The sequence below is a fragment of the Carassius gibelio genome, chromosome A1 (assembly GCF_023724105.1).
Source record: "Carassius gibelio isolate Cgi1373 ecotype wild population from Czech Republic chromosome A1, carGib1.2-hapl.c, whole genome shotgun sequence".
Taxonomy (NCBI): Eukaryota; Metazoa; Chordata; class Actinopteri; order Cypriniformes; family Cyprinidae; genus Carassius; species Carassius gibelio.
The window spans coordinates 33,128,200-33,141,350 of NC_068371.1; the positions used below are offsets into that span (position 1 = coordinate 33,128,200).

Here is a 13,151-nt window from a genome sequence, read left to right on the forward strand (position 1 = left end):
GCTTATTCTGTTCATCAGTGTTTGAACCATTATGAAGAAACCGCATTTTATGAAAAACGTATGAACACAGAAGATACACGGACCGATACACATGACAATCACAGCTTCTGACTAATCACTGTTTAATTTAGATTAATTGTGCAGCCCTGACTAATTGTGTTGTGTTAATTACTGTGTGAAGATGTGTATTAATAATTATATTTTAGAGTCAGCAGGAGGAAGAGGAAGAGATCTTCATCTCCAGATCACAGCTGTGTGTCTCTGAAGAGTGACTGGTCCATGCAGGGTCCTCCTAAATTCAGTGCTGAACCGGTGACCTCTGACCCCAGGTGAGACTCCATCATCTTGGTATGGTGCTGTGAGACATTATTAAAGCTCTTACTCTTCTGCTGTCTGCTGTTCTCATTATTTTCTGTATTATTGTCACACATAAGGAGCGTGGAGCACTCAGAGTAAACTAGAATCACTTTATTTGTCAGAGATCAATGCTAAGGATTGTTTCTTCTCGCCCGGTCGGGCCACTTGTTCAGATTATTACTGGCCCTGACACACAAACATAAAATAGTTACTCTTATTATTGTTTCTGATCTAGCTTATCTTTTATACTAATAAATAAGATTATTTGGCACCAACATGTTAGATACCAATTAAAGTTTACGATTCTCAATTTCAGTTTTGATACCACAGCAAAAACTACTAGTGTAGTAAATATAAAGTTGATGAAATGTAGCCTATATTCTAGAAAATGTGTTGTACTTCAATGTAAATATGCTGTATATAACAGGAGTATATTAAACTGACACTTCTCTCTTAAATGTGTTGCTGTTCCTTCCACGTTTTATTCACAAACATGTTTTTATGTTTGTTACCAATCAGAGACGATCAGATACGAGCCCAGGATCCTCCTCAAGCAGTGAATGATGAACTACAGAGAGTCAAAGAGCAGCACAAAACCAGCATGAAGAACAAGTATGAGAGATTATTTGAGGGACTGAAACTCCAGGAGAATGAAAGCCTCCTGAACAGCATCTACACACAGCTCTACATCATAGAGGGAGAGAGAGAAGGAGTGAATGAAGAACATGAGGTTATACAGATGGAGAAAACAGCCAGAACACAACCCTCACAAGACACTCCAATCTACTGCAATCACATCTTTAAAGCCTCCGCTGAAGCAGGATGTGAGGAGAAAGAGCAGATCAAGACTGTTCTTACTAAAGGCATCGCTGGAATCGGAAAAACCGTCTCTGTGCAGAAGTTCATTCTGGACTGGGCCGAGGGAAAAGCCAATCAGGATGTAGATTTCATGTTTGTGCTTCCATTTCGAGAGCTGAACTTGATCCGAGATCATCAGTACAGTCTTCACAGACTTCTGCTGGACTTTCATCCTGAACTTCAAGATCTGGACTCACAGATTTATGAGGAGTGTAAAGTTGTGTTCATCTTTGATGGTCTGGATGAAAGCAGAATCACACTGATGTTTTCAGACGCTCAGAAAGTTTGTGATGTGACTGAGACTTCATCAGTGGCTGTGTTGATGTCAAAGCTGATGAAAGGAGAGCTGCTTCCCTCTGCTCTCATCTGGATCACCTCCAGACCAGCAGCAGCCAATCAGATCCCCTCCAAATACATCCACCGTCTGACAGAAATTCAGGGATTCACTGAGCCTCAGAAGGAGGAATATTTCAGGAAGAGAATCAGTGATGAGCATCAAGCCAGCAGAATCATCTCACACATCAGAAGAGCAAGAAGCCTCCACATCATGTGCCACATCCCCGTCTTCTGCTGGATCTCATCCACTGTGCTTCAGAAGCTCCTGGAAGAAGATCTGAGTGCAGAAATCCCTCAAACTCTGACTGAAATGTACATCCACTTCCTGCTGATTCAGATCAACATGAGGAAGCAGAAGTATGAAGAGAGAGATCCAGAGAAACTCCTGCCGTCCAACAGAGAAGTGATTGTGAAACTTGCTGAAGTGGCTTTCAAACAGCTGATGAAGGGCAATGTGATGTTCTATGAGGAGGACCTGATTGAGAGCAGCATAGACGTCACTGACGCCTCGGTGTATTCTGGGATTTGCACTGAGATCTTTAAGCAGGAATCTGTGATTCATCAGAGGAAAGTCTACAGCTTCATTCATCTGAGCGTTCAGGAGTTTCTCGCTGCTTTCTATCTGCTTTACTGCTATTTAACAAAGAACCAGAAAACACTGGATGAATTCATACCTTCACCGCATGAATTCAGATCTAACAGATCTGATAAAGTCTCTCTGTATGATCTACTAACATCAGCAGTAGATACATCTCTTTACAGTAAGAATGGACGTCTGGATCTGTTCCTGCGGTTCCTGCTGGGCGTCTCACTGGAGTCCAATCAGAGACTCTTACAGGATCTACTGACACACACAGAGAACAGCTCAGAGACCATCAGAGAAACCACACAGTACATTAAAGAGAAGATCAAAGATGAAGATTATCTCTCAGCTGATCAGTCGATCAATCTGTTCCTCTGTCTGCTGGAAGTGAAAGATCAGACTCTGTTCAGAGAGATTCAGGAGTTTGTGAAATCAGACAAATACTCAGAGAAGAAACTCTCTGCTGCTCACTGCTCAACAATCTCCTACATGCTTCAGATGTCAGAGGAGACACTGGATGAACTGAACACCATGAAATACAACACATCAGCTGAGGGGAGAAGAAGACTGATACCAGCTGTGATCAAGTGCAGAAAAGCTCTGTGAGTGTTTCATCATCAACTAAAGGATCATATTTAATAATGAATCTGACTCCTTTAAAATAAATGTTCCTGAATGAGAGATTTTCTCCTGAATAACAGGCCAGAATCTTAAAGGAGTCCCAACATGTGTTTTTAATCCAGTAGATATTAGAGTAAAAGGTAAAAACAACCCCGTCACATGAGAAACTGGTTCATTAAATCAGCAGCAGCTGCAGCAAAGAGACGCTCCACACATTGATCAGTAAAGCTGACATTCACACATTTCACTCTCAATCAAGACACAATCATGATATCAACTACTGCTAATATTAATAACTATAATAACATTTAATCTGCAGTAATTATTGATCATAAATGCTGAATGTTGCAGCTGTTTGACTGCTGTTACAGTGAACTATTACAGTGAAGACAGAGCTTGACGTCTGCTTACTCTTTACTGTACAGCACTAGACACTATTTTACATTATTATACATTTAAAGAGCTCTGCATTATGACATAAAATAAATCAAACCATAGGAAAGGTGGATGAGTGTGAATGGGAATATTATGAGTGATATAGGTCTAGTTTTCTAACACAGATTTACTCTGTCAGCATTGTGACCACATTAATGTCACAAATAAAAGATTAAAACGTACATTTCAGCAGCTCACACACGGACATGAATTATTCACACAAAACAAGCTAAGAGTTTGTCATTTAATGAGATCTGTGTTAAATATCCATTTACATGTCAGTCTTTTGTGAAAATGACTTTTACAAACTCATATGTGACTCATTTCTGTGAAGGACTACAGAACAAGCTCTGATTCACAACATTAGTGTCCAAACACAGAAATAAAAGAGGGTCTATATATCAGATCAGGATCTGAAGACTATAATAAACACAAATCCAGCTCTAGAGCATCAGATCTCACAGTCAGCTCAAAACAATGATGTGCAGGACACCACTGATGATCTTTATGATTGTGAAGGAGAGGAATGAAGAGCTTCTCTCTCGTGAACACGCTGCTGGAGAAGATTCTTCTGTGTGTTTCAGGAAAAGTTCATCAGTAGTCTAGTGCTCGAGCGCTGCTCAACAATGTCAGAGACACGGCTTCAGATCCACAACAAACCTGCTCCTTCTTCTCATTTACTCATTTATCTGTTCATTTCTTCAATTAATGCAGAGATTTGTGTGAATTCTGCCGTTCTGAAACACCTTGATCGATGTTTCACCTTGATTCATTCATCACAGAAATCCATGCACTGAACACGTGACACTTTTAATGATCCGATGTGAAGTAAACCAGCTTTATTTTATCTTATGGCAGGAATACAGTGAAATACAGTCTAAATATGATGCAGTGCTGTGTAGCGTACAGTAAAACAGAAGCACATGCACACAGTCTGGAGATTTACTGCTGCTTGAATTTGTTCTGAATCACAAACACAGAACTTCAGACGTGCTCCGTTTACTTCACTGCAAAAAATCTTTTTCTTAGGAATTTTGTCTTGTTTTCTAGAACAAATATCTAAACTTTCCTGAATCAAGATCAATCTACTTGAGAAGCAAAATAATTGTACATTTTAAAGGTCCCGTTATTCACGTTTTTATAACATGTGTTCATGTTTCGCGTGTAAAAAAACACAGTATTTTTCACACAATTCACCTCTCTGTATAACGCTGTTTCCACTGTCATAAAAACGGGCTGATGACTTCCTTGTTCTATAAAGTCCCTCCTTCAGAAATACGTAACGAGTTCAGATTGGGCCAGCGGTTCCTGTGTTGTGATTCGACAGCAGCTGACCGCGCGCGGCCCTCCTGGTAACGCGATTGGACTAGTTTTGGAGTAGTTTTGAGAAGCAAGTGGGCAGATACATGTGCTGGAGATGTACTTATAATCACAGGAGCATTTTTACTGATGAGATGCGCATGAGATGCGCATTCGTTTTTTTGCACAGCCCTAACATCAAGTTAACAAAGCTAAACAGCGTTGCCCTTTGTGTAATAAGTTACAGAAACTGTTAAACGCACCAACTTAAATAATAAAATACACTTACCAGTTGTGGTCCATAAACAACGCCTTCTCCAGACAAAGAGGGAACTGCTCCATCTTTCAAGAATAATCTTTGTGCAAATCCAGCATTAAACTGATTGAGATTGAGGAAGCTGTCCTCAGCAAAATGTGCTGCACATAGTTTTACATGTGGATTATAATTTACGGGAACAGAGTTAAACATAAATTGTAACCATTGATCTCCAAGTACAGCGTCCCTGGGAAGCCCAAACAAAGATGATTGGACTCCGAGATGAAAATAACAGCGTTTCGATGACATGGCAAACACAAATGCAGCTGTCAGCATTCTCTTCTCTGTCGGAGCGCAACAAGACCACGCCCCCCGTTTGTGAATTCATGTGGGTGGAGGTTAGTAAAAAACTGTTTTAGTGACGTCATTACTGCAGGAACGGGTCGTTTTTTGTAGGCGAATTCTGTTAAATAAAATAATATCTCGCTTGGCATTGAACTTTGAGCTTTAGAATTTTACAGATATTATTTATACTCTAACAACAACATTACACACTAACTAAAGTTTAAAACATGGGATCACGAAGAACGGGTCCTTTAAATCTTGTTTTCTGAAAAAAAAAACATTGTTAGTTTTTGCTTTAAATAAAATAAATAAATTAAATAAGTGAGAAAAACAATAATAATTGAAAGAAATAATTATTATTTTTCTTGCCATGGAAAGTATGTTTATCTTTTTTTCAGTATAATTCCAAATAAACAGATTATGATCCACAAATAAATGTAAAAAGATTACAAGTTCATCCCAGTTTCTGACAGGAAACATGTTCAGAGGATATTTCTGACTTCTTTAAACAGTAAGAGAGAGAGATTTCTTGTGAAAGTGGGTTGATCTTTTCGACAGCTGTGTTGCTGTAACCTGTTTCATCAAACCATCAAACTTTCAGTGAAGATTCAAGCAGGACTTTCCTATAAAAACACATCATGAGAAAACAGCAAACACATTACATTAGAGTCCCGTTCAGAGTCAGGTTATCAGAATTATTAATGTTTTTGTCATGATCTAGAATAGGTCATTATGAAATACTTTCTGAAAGTGCTATTTTTAGTCTTTTATAGTGAATAGTGAATCTGCAGTAAGGGACACACATCTCATCAGTGTCTCATTACAACCCATGATTTTAAACACGTTTATTGTGTGTAATTATGTGTATTTTGCTCAGTTAATTTCTGTGCACTAATGCAAAACCTATACTTTAAACATGAATGCAGTCACTCACAGACATAATAAACTAATTTCCACAGATCTGTAAGTTCATAGATGATGATTAATAGTCAAATAAATAGTAAATGTTAATATAATTTTGGGACTCTTAATCAATAATTTAAAAGATCTTCAGCAGCTGACAGAGAATTAAATTCATCTGTTTTATTCCATCATGCTCTCATTCAGGACTCTTTTATTTCATTAAGCTAATTTTAAAGGATTTGATTTCCACATACACAGCAACATCCCCAGTGTTAATTTAACACTGAGTGTGGACACATATAAACACTGAAGCAGAGTTAAAAGTAACACTGAAGCAGAGTTGAAGTTAATGAGATAATTAAGAAGGTAATTGAGTTATGATTGACCATTATTGAAGACAACTGATGTTAATAAGCAGAATCACCAAACGTGTGTGTAGATGATCTGTCTGTGTGTGTGTGTGTGTGTGTCTGTAGATCAGGGGTCATCAACTATATTTGTCAAATGCCAGAATTTTTCTCGGCAGACACTGTAAGGGCCAGATACTCGTAATATAAAATAAAATTCGAATTGTATCCTAATATGTTATTATTTGATATACTAATTCTAATTCCAAATTTATGTTATTTTTTTTACATATTACCTAAAGAAGGATGATACGGAGCTGAAGTTACATGTTGAATACCATTTCTCTCCATGAAAGTTTCAAACTCATTACTGGTAAAACATGTTCCATTGTTTGATACTAACATTTTAGGTAATCCATGTGTACTGAAACACATTCTCAATTTATCAATTGTAATTTGGGAAGTGGCCTGCATCACAGGATAAACTTCCATCCACTTAGAATGAGAATCTACCAGAATTAGGAACATTCTTCGTAAAAAGGGGCCTGCGTAGTCTACATGAAGTCTTTCCCAGGGTGAGCCTGGCCACTCCCACGGGTGCAAAGGAGCTTGAGCAGGTGCCTTTCTGAAACTTTGACACACCTCACATTTCTGAACCACTCTCTCTACATCCTGGTCCATTCCAGGCCACCACATGTATGATCGGGCCAATCCTTTCATTCTGGACATGCCGGAATGAGTCTGATGTAACTGTTTCAATACAGCCCCTCTACCTTGCGATGGTATGACGATTCTCGCTCCCCAAGTCACACATCCATCTTTTACACTGAGAGCATCTCTCCTGTGATGGTACGGTAACACATGTGGCTCTACTTTCTCAGGCCAACCCTTTAAGAGGTACTCATGTACCATTGAGAGTGTTATGTCGTGTGATGTCCACTTCCGAACCTGTGCTGCACTCACAGGCGAACCGTCCATTAAATCCATCATCAGCACTTGATCATTAGTGTCATCAGGTTCTCCCTCACCTGGCACTGGAAGTCTACTCAGCGCATCAGCATTTTGGTGGTACTTTCCTGGATTGTAAACAATGTTATACTGATATGCTTGTAACATCACAGCCCACCTTAGCACTCTGGGTGAACCCATTTGAGGAACTGCTTTTGTTTCATTAAACAAATGGATCAAAGGCTTATGATCAGTGCAAATTGTAAATGCACGACCATACAAATACTTGTGGAATCTATGGATGCCAAAAATCACAGCCAAGCCTTCTTTGTCCAGTTGTGAATAACGTTTCTCCGCTGGCGTTAATGTCCGAGACATGAACCCAAGAGGTTTCTCCACCCTTTCTCCTTTTATACGCTGCGAGAGCACTGCACCAACCCCGTAGGGTGAAGCATCACAAGCCAAAGTTAGTTCTGAATCTGATGAATAATGAGCTAGCACCTCTGCTGATTTTAGTAGAGCTTTAGATTTTATAAAAGCTTCTTGCTGTTGCTTTTTCCACATCCACTGAACATCTTTTCTCAGCAGCAGATGTAGGGGGGCCAGCAGCGTTGCCAGATTTGGCAGGAACTTGTTATAATAGTTAAGCAGTCCCAGGTATGCTTTAAGCTCTGTGACATTCCTTGGTTCTGGTGCTTCTTCAATGGCTTTCACTTTACTTCCCAAAGGATGTAGACCCTGTGCATCTACTCTGTGGCCTAAATATTCCACCTCATCTGCCAGGAACACACATTTTACTCTTTTCAGTCGCAAACCAGCTTCTTCCAGTCTCGACAGCACTTCATCCAGTGTCTTCAAGTGACTTTCTTGGTTTACGCCTGTCACCAATATATCATCCAGATAAACAACTAATCCAGGAATACCTTGCAACAATCCCTCCATTGTTCTCTGAAAGATAGCAGGAGCTGAAGCCACTCCAAAGGGTAAACGATTATATGTGAATAACCCTTTCTGTGTATTCACTGTCAAGTATTTCTTGGAGCTTTCATCCATGATAATTTGTTGGTATGCATGACTCATGTCCAATTTTATGAACTGCTTTCCTCCATCCAATAGAGCAAAAAGATCTTCCACCCTAGGTATTGGATACTGTTCCAATGTTGACACTCTATTGACTGTGAGTTTGTAGTCACCGCATAATCTTATACTGCCATCTGATTTCAAGATAGGAACAACAGGAGCTGCCCACTCTGAATACTTAACAGGTGATATGATCTTGTCCCGTAGCAGTCGATTAATCTCTTCCTCCACCCTTGTTTGCAGGGCATAAGGCACAGATCTAGGTCTAAAAAACCGTGGTGTGGCATCAGTCGGCACGTGAAGAGTAGCAACAGTACCCCTTAATGTCCCAAGCTCCTCTTTGAATACTTCCTCATGCTTGGATAACACCTGTTGTAATGTCATCACCTCTGACTGTATCAGCTTTATCTCACTCCATGGTAATTGAATTTCTTCAAGCCAGGCTCTGCCTAGTAAGCATGGTCCTGTTCCTTTCACTATGACAAGTGGCATTTTCTTTTCCTGCTGCTGGTATTTTACTTGTACATCAGCCACACCCACTATCTCTACTTGCTCTCCTGTATAAGTTCTCAGCTTGATTTTTGTACGTCTCAGTTTGGGAGCTTCTGAATGTTTCCAGATATCCTTGTACATTCCCTCATTCATAAGACTGACACTACACCCTGTATCAATCTCAAAGTTTACCAGTCTGCCATTAACATGCAACTCCGCATTGATGGGTTTCACTTTCTTCAATGCATCAGTTTTTACACATGCCAAAGTGAATGTTTCTTCAGATTCATCACTCTCATTATTTTCACTTACATTGAATGCCCGATACGGACGCTCACCTTTTCCCCCTTTTTCTGTTGTCGCGTGTCCACTCTGTTGGCTTTTGTTGCGACAGGCTCTGGCGATATGTCCAATTTTCCTGCACACATAACATTTATCCTTCTTAAATCTACATTCGTTAGCTTGGTGGTTTTTTCCGCAGCATCTATGACACTCTCTACTTTCTTTTTGTTTACCAGATTCTCCTCTTTTCCAGTGATCCGGTTTTCTTTCTTTAAACATGATGCTGTTACATGCCTGTACCCCAGATTTATTTTGTAAATCGAGCACATTTTTGCTTGCGGCTTCAGTAGCTACTGCAATTTTAAAAGCAGTCTCAAATGTCAGATTTGCTTCTGAAAGCAGCAGTCTCTGAATCCGATCATCATCTATGCCACAAACAAGACGATCCCTCAGCATTTGATCTAAAGTTGCTCCGTAATTACAATCTTGTGCTAAACAACGCAACTCAGCTACATACTCTGTCACAGTCTCTGTCGGCTTCTTCGTTCTTGAATCAAATTTAAATCTCTGTACAATCTCACTTGGCTTAGGATTGAAATGATTTTTTAACATCGTTATCAGTTGCTGATAAGTCTTTTCACTTGGTTTCGTAGGGCTCAGAAGATTTCGCATCCAGAGGTGGAGAGTCCAGGGGTCAGAAAGTAAAAGTCCTGCCACATTTTTGCTCCAACCATGAACTCAGCAGCTGATTTCACCAGAGGAGGAACCAAGTCATTCCTTCCAAGTCACAAACTAGTCTCAACTCAAATCCCAAGTCCTCAAAGAGTTAAAGTCAATGAGATAATTAAGAGACTAATTAAATGATGATTGTGCATTAGTGATTAACACCTGCTATTATTGTGCGTTACAGAGGATCAGATGCTGATGTTTTATTGGTTAAAATTATGCCACCATCATGGAGATCAGTGTTTGCTTCAGTTGGGCTCTTGACCTTTGGTTTCTTATGTTAGATATTTCTCTGTAAAAGTACATGTGCTGTTATAAAGCAGTGCAATCAGTGCTGTGCAGAAAACCGTTACTAGCTAGTTTTACATGATGAAGTAATTATTAGGCATCAGCCTGTTTATTTCCAAAACAATTTAATGCATTTATTATTAACAAATGTTCAGTTTTTAAATAACCTACCTTGTGGAACCGTTGGTTTAATCACTATAATGAATACATTTCCTAATGTATGTAATAAATATAAATTTTTGAAATCTTTTTCTAATAAGACGCACAGACATCATGACCCAGCATATGAATCTCAACAATGGTGACAATCAACAAAACGCTTCAAGCTGAAGTGCATGCTGGGTAACACCATAGTAAAAACTCCCATCATGCACTGTAGCATGAATAATTATTGTAACCACTGTTGAGGATCATATGATAAGTGTTCATGTCTAAAATTCCGAGCCTGTACAATTTTTTTTCCCCCCAATATTTAAGCATTACAATAATATTTGTTTAATAGGACTTTTTTTGTAGTTCAGTAATTGCTGAACATAATTTAACAAACCAAAGAGAGACACCTTCATGAAGTTAATTAAAATGTTTTAGATGAAAAAAGGGCAATTAAATTTTCTACTTCAAGCTTTTAATTCAGCAATGTGTTAATGTTTACTACGTAACACAACCGCAAGTGTTTAAAAGCAAATTACTTTGAATTATTAAAAGGGTCAAGAGCCCAACTAAAGCAAACACTGATCTCCATGATGGTGGACTCACCACAATTATGGGGACAACGTTTTTTTTTTTTTTTTTTTCTTCCAGTTGATTTCATCCAAGGCTGTGCTTAAAGTCAATTGTAGTTCTTGTGTTTCTCTTTTCTTCAGTGATGTTGATTGTTAACAGCAGGTGTTCATCACTAATGCACAATCATCATTTAATTAGTCACTTAATTATCTCATTGACTTTAACTCTTTGAGGACTTGGGATTTAACTTGAGACTTGTTTGTGACTTGAAAGGAATGACTTGATTCCTCCTCTGGTGAAATCAGCTGCTGGGTTCATGGGTGGAATAAACATATGGCAGGACTTTTACTTTCTGACCCCTGGACTCTCCACCTCTGTTCGCATCACACTGTACGTTTGTGGTCCCACAACACTTATGAGAATAGCTCTTTGCTTACCCTCATCTTCGATTCCATTAGCCACAAAAAATTGCTCCACTATTTCCGAATACTCTTCCCATGTTTGAACTTTTGCATCAAATGCTGCTAGTGAGCCAATAGTTCCTGTAGCCATGGTTAATCAAGCTTCTTCTCCCCCTCAACACAGTTATCCGCACTCTGCTCCTTTTCACAATTTCAATCTGTTGTCAACACAAGCTTTCCGCTTCATCCTCGTCGCCAAAATGTGATATCGTCCATATAAATCACCACCACATGTATTGAGTTGAAGTTAATACTTTACTTTCTGTTTGCAGCAGTTACAGCAACAGACATCAAACACTGCTTCCACCTGGCACCTCTTCTTCCACCCCATTCGTGCCAAGATAGAACCCAACAACTTAGATATACAGATGACACCTAGTGGTTACTCCAGGATACTACAAGTTTTTTCTTTATTTAAATTTTGTTTTTCTTTATTTAAATTTTGTTTTTCTTTATTTAAATTTTGTTTTTTCTTTATTTAAATTTCCTTTTTCTTTATTGAAATCTACCCTTACTGTGCCAATTTGTTAGTCAGAAAAATATTAGACTACCTTAAAAGTATTGCTTAATTTAACAGACCTATGTGTGTGCGTTTTATATCACTAGTGCAGTGTCCGTTCTTGGAGCATAGCCCTGCCCGCATGAGGTGCGCCGCTTCCCGCTCGCGCTGTTCTGATTGTAGTTTACTAAAAGTTAATTAATTCTGAATGTGTCGCGTCTCGCGTGTCCATCTATATTGCACCAAATGCGACACTGCACTCCCTTGTGAAGTCGATTGGATGAACGGTTCTCGAAATAATAAAAATGCAAACGGACATACAGACACAGATTCCTGCCTTTATTAGAGAGAAAAATATGTTAATTACTACCGAAGCTTCAAAGCTCAAAAAATTGTACTCGGACCAGCCCTAAACTTTTTCCTCTAAACAAGGCTATTCCTGAATTCAGTATTATTCTGGGGGCCGGATGGAAATCTCTGGCGGGCTGGATTTGGCCCGCGGGCCGCCAGTTGAAGTTGCATGGTGTAGATGATTTGACTGTTGGTGTGTGTTCTTGTCTCTTTCAGTCTTGCTGGCTGTAATCTCACTGCTCAGTGTTGTGAGAGTTTGTCTTCAGCTCTTCAATCCTCAAACTGTGTCCTGAGAGAGCTGGATCTGAGGAACAATGACCTGCAGGACTCTGGTGTAAAGTTTATTTCTGATGGACTGAAGAGTCCAAACTGTCAGCTGCAGATACTGAGGTATTAAGAACATAGAAGAGATCATTTACAGTCAACTGATCACAGTGTGTGTGTGTGTGTGTGTGTGTGTGTGTGTAGATGATCTGTGTGTGTGTATGTGTGTGTGTGTGTGTGTGCAGATATAAGAGATCATTTACACTCAACTGATCATAGTGTGTGTGTGTGTGTGTGTGTGTGTCTGTAGATTATCTCACTGTGCGTGTGTGTGTGTGTGTGTGTAGATGATCTGTGTGTGTGTGTGTGTGTGTGTGTGTGTTTGTCTGTAGATGATCTGACTGTGTGTGTGTGTGTGTGTGTGTCTGCAGATACTGAGGTATTAAGAACATAGAAGAGATCATTTACAGTCAACTGATCACAGTGTGTGTGTGTGTGTGTGTGTGTGTAGATGATCTGTGTGTTTGTGTGTGTGTGTCTGCAGATACTGAGGTATTAAGAACATATAAGAGATCATTTACACTCAACTGATCATAGTGTGTGTGTCTGTAGATTATCTCACTGTGTGTGTGTGTGTGTGTGTGTAGATGATCTGACTCTGTGTGTGTGTGTGTGTGTGTGTGTGTTTGTCTGTAGA

General features: G+C 39.4%; 1 protein-coding gene across 7 annotated transcripts in view; it reads left to right on the forward strand.

Moving 5' to 3' along the window:
- LOC128019083 (NACHT, LRR and PYD domains-containing protein 12-like) overlaps positions 1–13,151 on the forward strand; it is a 282,672-nt gene that overhangs the window by 219,738 nt on the left and 49,783 nt on the right. Inside the window, exon 11 of one of the 7 annotated variants that reach the window (XM_052605720.1) lies at positions 12,407–12,580. The exons of the other annotated variants lie outside the window; for them this stretch is intronic. Within the exon in view, the coding sequence (XP_052461680.1) occupies positions 12,407–12,580 (174 nt within the window). The remainder of the gene's footprint in view (positions 1–12,406; positions 12,581–13,151) is intronic. 7 annotated transcript variants of the gene reach the window in all.